At 41.7% G+C, this 16,013-nt stretch overlaps 1 protein-coding gene across 3 annotated transcripts in view; it reads left to right on the forward strand.

Annotated features, from left to right (window-relative positions):
- PDE8A (phosphodiesterase 8A) overlaps window positions 1–15,758 on the forward strand; it is a 136,414-nt gene extending 120,656 nt beyond the window's left edge. For all 3 annotated transcript variants that reach the window (XM_046652794.1, XM_046652793.1, XM_046652795.1), the window contains 5 exons: window positions 396–613; window positions 2,487–2,619; window positions 5,293–5,460; window positions 13,116–13,245; window positions 14,416–15,758. In XM_046652794.1, coding sequence (XP_046508750.1) covers window positions 396–613; window positions 2,487–2,619; window positions 5,293–5,460; window positions 13,116–13,245; window positions 14,416–14,522 — 756 coding nt within the window. In that variant the 3' untranslated portion in view covers window positions 14,523–15,758. The remainder of the gene's footprint in view (window positions 1–395; window positions 614–2,486; window positions 2,620–5,292; window positions 5,461–13,115; window positions 13,246–14,415) is intronic.
- Window positions 15,759–16,013: the final 255 nt, after the last annotated feature.

Genomic DNA, 16,013 nt, shown 5'->3' on the forward strand with positions numbered 1-16,013 from the left:
TAAATCATGCATATTTTAACAAATTATTTCTCTTATTTAGTAATATCAGTTTATGTTAGTCTACGTCAATATCTCAGACTAAGGACCTTTTTTTGTGATGGGTCTAGAGACAGACTGAGTGAGGAGCTAACTCCTGTCTGTTGAGGGTACCCTGTATTGTAGTAAGTCCTTAACTTGGGTGAGACTGAGAATCAGAGAATGTTTCCTAGTTAACATATGCTACACTATAAGTGTTTCTGAGTAGAGATAGGAAACTGGATTTGCTCAACAATATGCTTTTCTCAGAAATCTGAACTATTCTTACCTTAAAGTAATAAAGCAGAAAGAAAATGATACAGATGGCTTCCTTGCTTTCAGTGCCATGCCCCAGTTTTTAAAAGATCTCTTGTTTTCAGCAAACTTTAGATCCGGTTGACGAGGCTGCTGCCCTCATTGCAGCCACTGTTCACGACGTGGACCACCCTGGGAGAACCAACTCCTTCCTGTGCAATGCTGGAAGCGAGCTGGCCATTTTGTATAATGACACTGCTGTGCTGGAGAGCCACCACGCAGCCTTGGCCTTCCAGCTGACCACTGGAGACGATAAATGCAATATCTTTAAAAACTTGGGAAGGTAAGAACAATGAGTAGGGAAGTATGTTGCTTCCTCTCTCTTTTTTTTTTTAACAGCTTTATTAAGATATAATTCACACACCATGCAGTTCACCCATTTAAAGCGTATAGTGGTTTTCAGTATATTCAGAGTTGTGCAGCCGTCACCACAGTCAATTTTACAACACTTCCGTCACCCCCAAAAGAACCTCGAACTCATTAGCAGTCACTCCCCATTCTCCCCTCAACTCCCTCAGCCCTAGGCAGCCGCTGATCTACTTTCCTTCTCCATAGATTCGCCAGTTCTGGGCATTTCTATCAATGGAAGCATACTCAACATGTGGTCTTTTGTGACGGGCTTCTTTCACTTAGCACAATGTTTTCAAGGTTCAGCTCCTTTGTGTCCTGACATTTCACGACGACAGTGTAATGCTGACATCTTAAGCTTTTAGAGACTCAGAGAAGCTGTCATCTCACATCTCTGCCCAGAACACTCCACTCTGCCCTCCCGTGCCCAATAGACTTCTCGTCATTGTCTCTGTTCACACGTCACTTCCTTGAGGAAGCCTTCCTGACTGTCACACTAATTATTCAGTCTCAAGTTCCTTCATAGCACTTACCATATTTTTAAATAATCATTTTTCATTATTTGTCTAATGTCCGATTCGATTCTTAAGCTCTGTAAGATCAGTGCTATGTGTCTTTGATTCATGTCTGTACCCTCATTGTCTAGTGTGGTGCCTAATACATAGTCAGGACTCAATAAATATCACATGGAAGAAGGAAAAAGTGTTCTGTCGTGAGCAGTACTTACTAATTTGGGTTTTTAAAGGAAACTTTTACATGGATTTTTTTTTTTTAATTTAAAGATTGGCACCTGAGCTAACAACTGTTGCCATTTTTTTTTCTCCTTCTTTTTCTCCCCAAAGCCCCCCAGTACATAGTTGTATGTTTTTTAGTTCTTTAGTTGTGGGTCCCTCTAGTTGTGGCATGTGGGACGCTGCCTCAGTTGGCCTGATGAGCGATGCCGTGTCTACACCCAGGATCCGAACTGGCGAAACCCTGGACCACCGAAGTGGAGCGCGCAAACTTAACCACTCAGCCCCAGAGCCGGCCCCTACATGGGATTTTTAATAAAGGAGATTCCTGATTTTACAAAACTCCCTTTTGCCATGTTCTAGAATCTCAGAGGTGGAGTTCAAGTAGATTTTATTTATAGTTGCTTGTATATACATCAGCTCTCTCTGGAAAAATACACAAGACCCTAATAACTTTGGTTGTGTCCAGGGAAAGGAACAGAGTGACTGGAGAAAAGGGGTTGAATAGAGATTTCATTTCATACTCTTTGTACCTTTTGAATTTTTAATTATATGGTTTACATCCTCAAAAAAATTTTTTTTTAAGTAAATAAAAACAAGGCTGGAAGAAAAGGTATCAAGTACTCGCTGTGATTTTCTCTGCTGCCAGAGGGTCTAGCCTCTAAGTTTCTGGGCACTAAAATTGTTCAGTCTCAAGGGCCTCAGTGTGGGGGACCTTCTTCATGACCACAGAGCTGTCTTTGTGGAAAGAGTTGGTTTTGATCACTTCCACTACATTCCACCTTATTTTATTCTAAGAACCATATGCCTTATGCTACGGAAGGACAACAGTGTGAACATTGCATCTATAAAGTCTTGCCCATAAGCTTCTGATTTTAACTTCTACTCAGGTTCCTCTTGCGTATGGTCTAGACACTAACCTATAACTTCCACATTCTTTTAAAGTGTGTCCTGCGACTGACTTCCAGTGATACTCGAATTTTAGTCGCAGTGGACATGTGTCCTAGATAAGATTGTTTCACGAATCTGGTCTGGAACAATAATCTGTAGCATCTTCTTGTTTGTCGTCTGAAACAGGAATGACTATCGGACCCTGCGCCAGGGTATTATCGACATGGTCTTAGCCACAGAAATGACAAAGCACTTCGAGCATGTCAACAAGTTTGTCAACAGCATCAACAAGCCCTTGGCAGCACTAGAAGAAAATGGGGTAAGGGAAACTGATTGCAAAGAGAACCTATGTTTGGGGCCCTTTTCCCTGTGTGCTGTGGGGAAACCTGGGCTAGGATATCATGAGTCGTGGAAGTTTTCCCCCAGTGGGCTCATTGAATTTAATTTCCAGTGGTTAAAAAATTACTTAAAGCACAAAAACTTGGCAGGAAAAAAATATAGGGCATCCAAAAATAGACATGAAAACTCGGAAGGGAGGGCCAAGTTTGAGATATACTAATTTTAGACAGGTGGACCATCCCTGCACCCTTTCTTACAGTTGTCCCCTCCCCCTCTTCTCAGGCATTCTGGGGTCAGTTGGAGCTCTTGAGGTCTCTCACCAGCCACTCCTGATTCTGCACATTCTGTGGTAGCAGCAGCTATCCTCTGTTGGTCTATGTCACAGGAGGGTAGGGGTTGGGAAGGATGCTGTATTCTGGTCACAAGAGTGATGTTGTTGCCCCTCATTTCTGGATTTGAGGCATGGAGCCCACAACTGCCTGGCAAGGATAACATTAAACCTCTTGCGAGGTGGGAGACCACAGCTGAGGAAGCAGACAGATCCGAGTTTCCATCCTAGTTCTGCTTCCCCAACTCCTTGTCTGTAGAATGGGCTTAATAAATCTCAAGGCATAGGATTGATGGGCATGGCCAAGACAGGCACAGAACAGATGGTATCCGTGATACTAGACTCCTTGCGCCATCAGCACCTGGAGCGCATGTTCCTTCACAAACCCTCTTCCTTTGAGGCCCACATGTCTGCTCTACCACCTACCCCACCTGCACTGGACATCTTAGTACCAGCTCACAGCCTTTCCTACTGCCCTCCTCCCCAGGTCCTGTCACCATGCTGAGAATCTTTGCCATGCCCAGGGATGACTTAGCCTATCAGTCTAGGATCACAATTCCTTGAATTTTAACTCCACTTTACTTCTGCAACTCATTTGACTGGCCACGGCCTTTCTGTCTCTGGCTTTCTACCTTATTACCCCTTCACATGTGCTCCTGTTTAGCCTGATTTGAAACGTGTTGAGAACTCTGCTCCCTTCAGCCTTTCCTCTTCTCCCAGTTTGTCAGCCTGCCTTTGACTTCACTCCCTTTCCAAGGATTTCGATGCAGAAGCCCCCACTCCAGCCTCTTTTATTGGCTCCTCTTCTGCCATCCTGGATAGCACTGGTTGTCACCTGGGGCACTGCTCCTGGCTGACCCCTTGCCACAGAAAGAAACCACATACCTCACAGAGTTGGTTTCCTCTGTCTAGTCTGGGCAGTTCCCAGACTCAGCTGAATCCTCTTCCACTTGACAGTCGTATTTCTCATCTCTGTTGTCAGTCAGTACTTGGAGGTACATCTGAGAGACTGGAAATCAATCTCGAATGAGTCGGAGCAGGGACAAAGCAACATGAAAGAAAATAGTTTCCAGCCGGCCTTCTGATCTATAGTCAGACTGAAAGCATTAACACATCTGAAGAGAGAAGGGTCAGCACAAAGCTGGTTGGCAGTGTCAAACTTGGAGCAAGGAGAGCTGCTGAGGCAGCCTCAGTAGTGTCCCTTCTGGCACTCTCTAGAGGACTAGGCAGCCTAGGCTCAGGGTGCCACCTGCCCATCTTGATGGCAGATATGTCCCCACTGAGATGGGGCCATCAGGCCTTCTTAGACTGCTGCAGTTACTCATTGCAATCACATGACTGACTGTTGGGAATTTGCTTGACAGGCACAGATTCAGAATGAGGAGACTTGCTTGCTCACACTTGTCTTTGACAGTGCTCTTTGCTTCAGAGGGCCTATAACCAGAGGGTCCATTACACCATGGATTGAGAATTTATATCCAGAAGGGCTCCTTGTGTATCAGACAGCATGTGGTATTGTGAATGGACAGAGCCCAGGACTAAAGGTGGAATTTAAGTTCTTATCCTCGCTCAGCTGTGTAGCTTTGGACTAGTCTCCTCACTTCTCTGTCCCAGTGTCCTCATCTGTAAAATGTAATAGTAAATGATAGTGCTTTTCATGCCTATCACAAGATCTTTTTGTGAGTGCAGATCAAAAGGGAGTAACTGTTAAGTCCTTTGTGTACCATAAACTGTTAGGGCAATGTTAAGGAAATATCACTATGTCTGACACAGTCTTAGTGTGCTGACAGCTAATTCCTATGATCATACCTGTCACAGGGCTGGACTGGGGACTGGGTTGTGAGAAGCAGGGAGCCTGGTAGACCACAAGACTTTCTTTGTTGTGAGGGCAGAGAAATGTTTTATTTTTTCAGTTCACACTCTGTTTTAGTAAATATACCAAAAGATAAAGCCAGTCTTTGGGTTCTTAGCAAGGGAGAGCAATAGAGATAGTAGAACAGAAAGAAAAGGCAGCTCTAAGAAATATTTAGAGTGAGAAGAAGAGAAGAAAGAGCCAAGAAGAAGCTGAAGGGCAGATACACCAACCTCCAGTGCTGCCCTCTACTCCTGGGGACCTGCTGGAATCTCAGTGGGCCTTGGTTTTCCCCTTTGTAAAGTGAGGGGCTAAGCTCAATGCTCAGAGTATCCTCAGCACTTGGTTTTATGAACCCTTAACTTCTAGATCCTGGACAGTGCCTTAGTGCTTACAGTGGGACCACACTTGTGAGACAGGGCTTCATATCAGGGGACCCATTTTGATCACTTTGAATTCCACTCACATTTTAGGAAACCGATAAAGATCAAGAAGCCATAAACACTATGCTCAGGGCTCCAGAGAACCGGACTCTGATCAAACGAATGCTGATTAAGTGTGCTGATGTGTCCAATCCCTGCCGACCCCTGGAACAGTGCATTGAGTGGGCTGCACGCATCTCAGAAGAATATTTTTCTCAGGTAAGATTCAGCCTCTTAAGTTCCTTAAGTAAAAGAGAGAAACACGTAAGACCATAAGAGGTAATGGGCTTAAAACTAGGGAGTAGAGTTCGAAATGAAATTGTGTCCTTGACGAACATTTCGTAGGCTTACTAGTAATGAATTCTGTTAGTTTTCCCGTATCTGAAAATGTGCTTATTTTGCCTTCATTCTTGCAGGATATTTTCACTAGATATAGAATCCTTGGTTGATGCTTTTCTCCTAATAGCACTTTAAAGATATTCTACTGTTGTCTGGCATTCATATTCTCTCTGGGTAGAAAAAATTCTTGTGGAGCAGAAAAACAAAATTAGAAAATATAATGGAAAACTTTTCCAAATTTAGTGAAAGACATACATACGGGTTCAAGAAACCTAGTGAACTTTAACCCATGCCCAGGTATGTCATAGTCAAGCAGCTACAAGGCAAAGATGATGAAATTTTTTGAAGTCAGCCAGAGAAAAATGACGCATTACTTATAAGAGAACAACAATGCTCCTGTCTCCTGACTTCACATCAGAAATGAAGGCCAGAAACCCTGGAACAATGTCTTTAAAATGCTGTTAGGAGAAAACTGTCAACCCAGAATTCTGTATCCAGATGGTTCCACTGAGGGATTCTGTCAAACATTTAAGGACAAAATAATGCCAGTCTTACAAATTGTACCAGAAAATAGAGGAAGTGGGAATGCTTTCCACCTCATTTTATGAAGCCATTGTCATTCTGATATCTAAACCTGACAAAGACAATACCAGGAGAAAATTGTAGTCCGTTATCCTCATGAATATAGATACAGAGATACTTAATTGAACAGTATATAAAGAGGATAATATGTCATTACCAAATAGAGTTTTTCCTAAGAACGCAAGGTTGGTTTACTATCAGAAAAGCCAATTATTATAATTTGCCACACTAATTAAATAAATGAGAAAAAACATGATTATTTCAGTAGATGCAGAAAAAGCATTTGATAAAATTCAACACCCATTCATCATAAAAACTCTTAGCAAACTAGGAATAGAAGGGAACTTACCTTAATAAGGGCATCTGCAAAAACTTAGAGCTAACATTATCTTTAATGGTAAAATATGGAATACTTTCTCCTTAAGACTGGAAACAAGGCAAGGGTACCCATTCTTACCACTTCTATTCAATGTTGTATTGGCAGTCCAAGCCATTGCAATAAGGCAGGGGAAAAGTACAAAGAACAGAAAGTAAGACATAAATTTGTTTCTATCTGCAGGTGACATGAGTTTTTTTTATGTTGGAAACTGAGTGTACAAGACACTTGCTAGCATTAATAATAGCAATGATTTAGCAGTATCGTCTAACACAAGCTCATTCTACAAAGTCAGCTGTATTTTGTGTACTAGACACAAAAACTGGAAAATGAAACTAAATCCCGTTTATAGTAGCAATAAAAAACAAGAATTAGGAATAAATTTAACAAAAGAATGTTAGTCCTTTACCACAGAACATTGCTGAGAAATTAAAGAACACTTGAATAAATGGAGAGGTAGCCCATGTCCACAGATTGGAAGACTCAAAGTTGTAAAGATACACTTCTCTCCAAATTGATGCACAGAGTCAGCGCAATCTCAATCAAGATCCCAGCAGGACTTTTTTGTAGAAATTGACAAAATGACTCTAAATTTTATATGGAAATATGAAGGATCTTAAATAAGCGAAGCAAACTCTAATAGGAAAAAGTTGGAAGATTTACTCTTTTTGGTTTCAGAACTTAGAATAATCAAGCCAGTGTGCTGCTGGCATAAGGATAACAAATGCACTGATGAAACAAAATAGAAATCCCAGAAATAGACCATGTTTGTACAATCAGTGTAGAAAGGAAAATTTTTTTCAGCAGGTGGTTTTGGAATATTTGTGGAAATCAACCACAACTCCTACCTCATATCACAGAGAAAGGTCAATTCATAATGGATCATAGACCTAAATACAAAACCTAAAGCCATAAGGCTTTTAGAGAAAAACATAGGAGAATATCCTCAGTCTCTTTGAAGTAGACACATATTTCTTAGGTACAGAAAGCAATAACCATAAAAAGAAAATTTGATAAATGAGACTGAAAATTCAGAAATTATACTCATCTGCTAAAAAATTAATAGGCAAGCCTCACTGGAAGAAAATATCCACAAATCGTATCTGACAAGGACTATATTCAGGATATATAAGGAACTATAACTATAATAAAAAGACAAACCACCTAATTAAAAATGGCCAAATATTTTAACAGACGCTTCACAAAAGAAGATATATGAGTGGCCAGTAAGCATATGAAAAAGTGCTGAACATCATTAGTAATCAGGGAAATGCAAATTAAACCCACAGTGAAATACCACCACACACCCACTAGGATGGCTAAAAATTTAAGACTGACACCAGCAAATGTTCATGAAGATGTCAACCAACTGGAATTCATTCATCAGTGATAGGTGTGTAAAATGCTACAACCACTTTGGGAAGCAATTTAGGAGGGTTTCTTGTTTTTTTGTCTCTTATTGGGGTAAAATATATATAACAAAATTTACCATTCTAGATGATTATGTGGGGTTTTTTGCCTTTGTTCTTTTAATGTGGTGAATTACATCAATTGATTTCAGATGCTGAACCATCCTTGCATTGCAGGACTAAATCCACTTGGTCATGGTGTATGATCCTTTAATATGCTGCTGCTGAATTCTGTTTGCTAGTATTTTATTGAGGATTTTTGTATCAGTATTCATGAAGGGGTATCAGTCTTTAGTTTTCTTGTAGTGTCTTTGTCAGGCTTTGGTATCAGGGTAATGCTGGCCTCATAGATTGAGTTAGAAATTTTCAATTTTTTGCAAAAGTTGGAGAAGGATTTTTGTTACTTCTATTTAAGAGTTTGGTAGAATTCACCAGTGAAGCTATCGGGTCCTGGGCTTTTCTTTGTTGGGAGGGTTTTTTATTACTAATTGAATATCCTTACTAGTCATAGACCTATTCAGATTCTCTATTTCTTCATGATTCAGCCTGTGTATGTTTCTAGGAATTTGTTCATCTAGATTATCCATTTTGTTGGTGCACAGTTGTTCATCAATCCTTTCATTTCTGTAAAATCAGCAATGTCCTCACTTTGATTTCTGATTTTAGTAATTTGAGTCTTCTTTCCTTTTTCTTAGTCAGTCTAGCTAAAGATTTTTCAGTTTTATCAGTCTTTTCAAAGAACCAACCTTTGGTTTTGTTGATTTTTCTCTATTTGTTTTTCTATTCTCTATTTTACTTATCTCTGCTCTAGTCTATTATTTCCTTCCTTATGCCAGCTTTAGGTTTAGTTTGTTCTTTTTCTAGTTCCTTCAGTTGTAAAATTATGTTGTCAATTTAAGAGGTTTCCTCCTTTTTAATGTAGGCGTTTATAGCTATAAATTTCCCTCTTCTCACTGCTTTTTACCACATCTTCCTGTGTGTTGTGTTTTCATTTTCATTTGTCTCAAGGTATTTCCCAATTTTTTTTGTGATTTCTTCTTTGACCCCTTTGTTGTACTGAATGTACTGTTTAATTTCCACATACTTGTGAGTTTTCCAGTTTACTTTGTTAATGATTTCCAGTTTCATTCCATTGTGATTATGATTTTTTTCTTTTAAAATTTATTAAGACTTGTTTTGTGGCCTAAAATATATTCTATCCTGGGGAATGCTCTATTTGCACTTGAGAAAGATGTGTTATAACTATCACTGGGTGAATGTTCTGAATATGTCTCTTAGGTCCAATTGGTTTATAGTGTTGTTCAGGTCCTCAATTTCTTACTTAACTGGCTGTTCTTGTCATTATTAAAAGTGTGGTATTGAAGTATCCAACTGTTGTTGTAGAAGTGTCCGTTTCTCCCTTCAATTTTGTCAGTGTTTTCTTCATATATTTTGGAACTCTGATATTTGGTGCATATGCGCTTATAAGGCAGACCTCAGAGAAGTGCAGGTTCAGTTCCAGACCGCCATGGTAAAGTGAGTGTTGCAATAAAGCAAGTCACACTAAATTTTTAGTTTCCCAGTGCATATAAAAGTTATGTTTACACTGTACTACAGTCTACTAAGTGTGCAAAAGCATTGTGTTGAAAAAAAAAGTACATATTTTAACTTAAAAATACCTTATTGCTTAAAAATGCTAATCACATGAGTTCTTCAGCGAGTTCTAATTTTTTTGCTGGTGGAGGGTCTTATAAAAAATGCAGTATCTGCGAAGTAGATTAAGGCAGTATGCACTAAATCGAAGTCTGCCTTTAATTGTTGTATCTTCTTGGTGAATTGACCCATTTAACAATAAATTATGTCCTTGTTTGTCTTTTGGAACAGTTTTTGACTTAAAGTGTATTTGTCTAATATTAGCATAGCCACCTCAGCTTTCCTTTGGTTATTTGCGTGGAATATCTTTTTCCATCATTTCACTTTCAGCCTATTTGTGTCCTGAGATCTAAAGTGAGTCTTCTGTAGACAGAATATAGTTAGATAATGTTTTTATCCATTCTGCCAGCTATGCCTTTGGTTGGGGGGTTTAATCCATTTACATTTAAAATACTTACTTTTGATTTTATTTTCTGTATGTTTTATAGCTTTTTGTCTCTCATTTCCTCCATTACTGCCTTCTTTTGTGTTTATTTGATTTTTTTGTAGTGGCATATTTGATCTCCTCATTTCCTTCTGCTAATATTCTATAGATGCTTTCTTTGTGGTTAGCATAAGGATGACATATGACATCCTAAGGTTAGAGCGGTTTACTTTAAATTGATACCACCTTGACTTCAGTCATATACACAAACACCTGTTCAGCTGTCTCTCCATCCCATTTTGTTATTGATGTAACAAATGACGTATTTATACACTGGGAACCCATTAACACAGATCTGTGATTTTTATGCATGTCTTTTAAATCCTGTAGAAAATAAAAAGTGGAATTACAAACCAAAGTTATAATAAGACTGCTTTTTATATTTGCCTTTCTATTTACCTTTACTGGAGATCTTTATATTGTTATGTGACTTTGAGTTACTGTCTAGTTTTCTTGCACTTCAACCTGAAGGACTTCCTTTAGCACTTTTTTATACGCCAGATGTAGTGGTAATGAACTCTCAGCTTTTGTTTATGTGGGCATGTCCTCATTTCTCCATTTTGAAGGGCAGTTTTGCCACACACAGAATTCTCAGTTGACAGGTTTTCTTCTTTTAGCACTTTATGTAATTATCCCACTGCCTGCTGGCCTCCAAGTTTCCTGCTGAGGAATTAGCTGATCATTTTGTTGAGAATCTCTTGTATGTGACGAGTCATTTTTCTCTTACTGCTTTCAAGATTCTCTCTTTGTCTTTGGACTTTTGGTTTTAATGTCAGTGTGGTGTTTTTCTTTGGTTTATCCCACTTGGAGTTGTTTGGCTTCTTGGACTTGTAGAATCGTGTATTCAAGTTACGGCAGTTTTTGGCTATTATTTCTTCAAACACTCTCTGTTCCTTTCTCATGTCTGGACTCTGATTATGCTTATATTGGTGTGTTTGATGTTGTCCCTTAAGTTCCTTAGGCTCTTCTCACTATTCTGCATTCTTTTGTCTTTTTCCTCCTCAAACTTGATCATTTCAAATGTCCTGTCTTCAAATTTCTTTCTTCTGCCTGCTCAAATCAGCTGTTGAATTCCTCTAGTGAATTTTTCAATTCATTTTCTGTATTTTTCAGCTCCAGAATTTCTATTTGCCTACTTTTTATAATTTCTGTCTTTTGACATCCTCATTTTATTCCTGTATTATTTTCCTGCTTTCCTTGAGCTCTTTGGGCATGTTTAAGATAGCTGCTTTAAAGTCTTCGTCTAATAGGTCCAATGCCTGTGCTTCTTCATGGATGGTTTCTGCCAATTTATTTTCTCCTTTTGAGTGGGGTATGTTTTCCTGTTTCTTTGGCCTTGTGATTTTATTTGAAAAAATAGCCACCTCTCCTAGTTTGGCTCTGTGCCAGAAAAGCCCCTTACTCATTAGTGGGGCATGCTCTGGGCCTCTGTGTGGCCTTCTCAATTCCACTATACAAACAGCTGCTTTTGAATGTTGTAATTTCCCGAAGAGCCTTCTCCCAGCTTCTCCTTGGGGCCATGGATGGTATATTATATGCCTCCACGCGTAATATCTTGCCCCAGGCATCTCCAAGTCTCTCATCCCCTTATAGCCTTCCCAAGCAGTAGCCATTGCTTTTCCACCTGAGAGCCAAGTTAGGTGAAACAGAGACCAGTGCTTCAGCCAGTCTAGACAGGTTAGAATGCTGTAAATCAGGTCAGCTCTACTCCCTTCAGTCTGAGGGAAGCAGTTGGGAATGGGGCTGCTGCCTCCTCCAGACCAAGACTGTGCCAGGGAAGGGGTGAGGCAAGGGTGAGTAAAAAATGCCCTGGCATTTCCTACCATTTTGAATGTGGCTTTTGTGAATGAGATTGGGCATTCACTTGGTTGCTGTAGACCTTTGCCTGTTCTCCAGAGTTCTTACGAGGTTATTTCAGCCAGTCTGTTGGTTTTTGATGTTTCCATGGGGGAAGGAGGACTGGGGGCATCCTAATTCGTCATTTTGCTGATGTCACTCTGATGATTGGACTTTACTGTAAAAGCCATTAAATGACAGCTTCTTCCTATATTCAGTGGGGTTAGGCAGAACCTGTCTATTAGGAGTCCACTCATCCTAACCACACTCTCTTGAGTAGTTTGGGTACAAAGAGTGCCCAAGCCTGAAGACCAGGTGAAATGGCGTCTCTGGTTGCTCTCTTTGGGTGGGGCTCCTCAACTGAACTGGGGGGTAGGGCTTGAATACTGCATGTCTGGCTTTCTTTGCGGTGTTAGACAGTCTGTCCTATTGTACTTTTGGGCACACTGGTGAAATGTGAAACTTGTAGACCCTGCCCCATGGATTGGGTCCCAGAAAGGAAGCATCTACAGGTGTGGAGCTCTCATTGGTGACCTAGATGGGAACGTGGGTCACAGATGATCTGACTGGCAAACAGTAGTCTCCAGGAGAAAAGGGCCCTGTAAGCTCCCTGCCCCTGTCACGTTGAGCCAGAGAGAAGAAATCTCAGCATGAGGGTTGTCGCTGCTTCTGTGTGGATGGGGAGGGCAGGCCTGGACTGCAGCACAGACAGAAAACCCTCCGAAGCCACGAACAGCTGAGCTGACTGACCCTCTGCTAGTAAGATAATGTGGCCCGAGAAGAGAAGCAGCCACCAGACCCTTCTCTGTGAAGGGAGCTGTTTGTCACTCGCCACTGCAACCCTGGTGTCAGGCACCTGAAACACATGCTGGGTGGGAGGATGGCTGAGCTGTGACAGCAGCAGGGCGGTGGCTAACTAGTGTGCTCGTGCACCACAGATACCATTTGGAATCTTCCTGAAGGAGGCTTCCAGGTGTTGAAAACGTGGGTTGGGTTGGGTTGGAGTGTCCTCGGGCCCTCCTGGCACAGAGCGGTCCCTTCTGGAAACAGCTTGGTGCCTGGTGGTAGATCAGCTTTGTTGGCTGGTGCTCTCTGATCAGCTTCTCAACCACAAGCTCCTTGGGCTGCCAGGAGAGGCTCCGGTGGAGGGGCTGCTCCCAGGTGGAGTGGAGCCAGATACTGGAGTCTCGTCATTCCAGCCTTTTCTGCTTTGCAGACTGATGAAGAGAAGCGGCAGGACTTACCTGTGGTGATGCCAGTTTTTGACCGAAATACCTGCAGCATCCCCAAATCCCAAATCTCGTTCATCGACTACTTCATCACAGACATGTTTGATGCTTGGGACGGTAAGAACTCTTAGAGTGTATTTCCCTAAATAAGGGGAACTGCGCATTAAGTAGCAAGTAGTGTCTTTGACTCTAGAATATGTTTTGGGGCTTAGACTTTCAGGAAAGACTGAGGAGAAGAAATGAGCCATCCTTGAGGGCTCTTTGTGCACTTTGTCACTAGCTGCCCTCTCCCCATGGGGAGACAGTTGTGCCCGTTTCATAGATGAGAGAATTGAACTTGAGGCCACACAGCTAGTAGTAAAGAGCCTAGGGTTCAAAACCATGCATGCAGACTCGGAACCCCAGTGTTCCTGTGGGAGCCCTTCTGCCATCTGCTCTCCCAGGCTCCCTCTAGCAGACCTGAGAGCGGGCTGCTCTGGACTGATGCACATCGCTCTCCTTTAGCCTTTGTGCCGGCACAGGAGCCTGGCAAGTAGAGGATTCTCAGAGAAGAGGCCCCACTAATGCTCGCTGGACACCTGCTCTGCCCACCCTGGGGGCTGCAGGGCAGGTAAACGCCAGATCCGGCCAGCAGGAGACCAGCCCCCACACCTCCTAGGGAGCAGAGTGGGGAGGGCGGGGCGGGGCTTGTGTCGGGAAATAGGACTGAGCCCAAGGAAAGAGCTTTGGCTTTGGGGCCCGACTGCAGACTTCCAGCTCACTGCTTCTGGGACTGAGATCAGACACACGGCCCTCCAGGCCCCATTTTTTTTCTTCATGTGTACCTGGCTTGTCCCCACCTGTGTCCTCCAGGCTCTGGTGCTGGTGGCAGGAGACAGTCTAAGTGAAGCATGTGGCAGTGGAGGGCAGGGGGGCACATAGCAGAGCCAGTCAGGGCCTGGCTCCTGGCACTACCATAAGGTGGGAGGCTCACAACACTGTGTTCCTGACACCCAGGCCCAGAGATGCTGATTAACTGGCAGTTAAGCAGATTAGCTCCCTTCTGTTTTATTTACCAGGGTTGTCAGCTCAACAGGTGGTCACAGCGGAGCTGCTGGCCTTGAGTACTGGACTTCACGTCAGTAAACCCAGCACATTCAAGCTGCTGTGTGTTTGCCTGTGTCTGTTTAGCATTATGCAAATACTTGCTCCTGCCCAACCCCTTCCTTAAAATGCTCTCTCCTTAGAAAGCCTAAACTGCTAAGCGGAGGCTGTGAAAGGATATCACATTCCCCTCTTTCTCTCCAGCCTTTGTAGACCTGCCTGAGTTAATGCAGCATCTTGACAACAATTTTAAATACTGGAAAGGACTGGATGAGATGAAGCTGCGGAGCCTTCGACCACCTCCTGAATAGTGTGCGACACCCCCAGGGCCCTGAAGCTTTGTCTCTCGGGCATTTGAATTCCTGAGGGCAGCCAGAGTTCCTTGGTCCTTTCAGTATTAAGCAGAACAGTCCCCAGGTCTGCACTGCCTGTGAAAGCACACAGGGACATCAGTAACCTTCTGTAGCCGCCATCTGATGCCATTGCCATAAAGTGCAACTTAGTCCACCATACCTGGGCCTGCTGCAGGGGCTCCTGAGAAAGTCACATGAGAACCAGGGTTCGCATTAGCTTTCATTAAAACCCAAGCTTGGGAGCGCCCCTGCAAAGGACGTTGATGGATTTCCTGCCAGTGACAGAGAATATCTTGTTGCAAACAATTTCTCTCAGTTATTTTCAGCACTTAAGAACAACTAATGGCAATCGGATCTTTAGCAACTTTTTCCCACATCATAGAAGGTGCAATCACTTACTTTGGAACACTACTGAAAGTGACTTCTCTTTTAAAATTGAGTAGCAAATGAAAAATACAAAGAAATTTTGAAGTTGATTATTAATATCAGTTATTAAAATGTTTTATTTATTAGAAGTTCAATATTTTCTATGAATTTAAAAATACTTCAAAGCCAAAGCCAACTTTAAATGCCATGACCAAATTTACATGATTCATATGCATTCAATACATATCACTTGGTGTACAGACTTATTTTCATAATGCAAATTACAAATATAAAACGACATTTTTACTGCACTATAGAAATATTTGTGTATGTTAAACTCTTCTCTGATTGATGCTAATTGGAAAAGCAGTTTCGTTGGGGGTCTGACTCTGGAGCCACAGGATGGGCTCCCTCTGCGTGGGAACCAGACATCTGACCTGCACTGCCATCTGCGGGGCTTTGCAGGTGACCCCCCCCCCCCCCCAAGAAAAGAAACAAGGAGTTCACACTTTTTTCCTAAATTTTTATAACTGGATTTCCAAAGTCTGCCTTATTTTGTAGTGTTTCTATAAAATATTCCCTATAAAAATAAAGACTGAAAATGGAATATTTAGTGAATTGACATTTTATAACCAATCTGTTTTCATCTGCAGTGGGGAATCTTCAATTCCAGAAATTTTTAAAGGTTCCGTATCTTCACTTTTGAATAAGTGTAGTACCGTGAAGAATGACACATGATGACATGTCACAGTGCTTGTCATTTCATTTTAAACTTGTATTTTTTCCCAGATAAAAATGAAATTAATTAAACTATTTGTTTTTAAGAAATCACGTATCGCCTTTTCTTTTGAGTTTTATAATACTTAAAATATTTCATCTTTTTCTCCCTCTAAATAATATTTTACAGAAAAGGTTAATAGTTAAATGACTGTTTCAAGGTCACAAAGGGCCAGATGAATATGTTGAAAAGTTCTCAGAACTACCTTTAATTGGCCACTTGGTACCACTCAGAGATATCGGGCACTTGGGAGGTTGCACAGGGCCAGCTCCTCAGGGGTCTCTTTGTCTAAGGAAACAAAGGCC

This window comes from Equus quagga, chromosome 2, assembly GCF_021613505.1.
Source record: "Equus quagga isolate Etosha38 chromosome 2, UCLA_HA_Equagga_1.0, whole genome shotgun sequence".
NCBI lineage: Eukaryota > Metazoa > Chordata > Mammalia > Perissodactyla > Equidae > Equus > Equus quagga.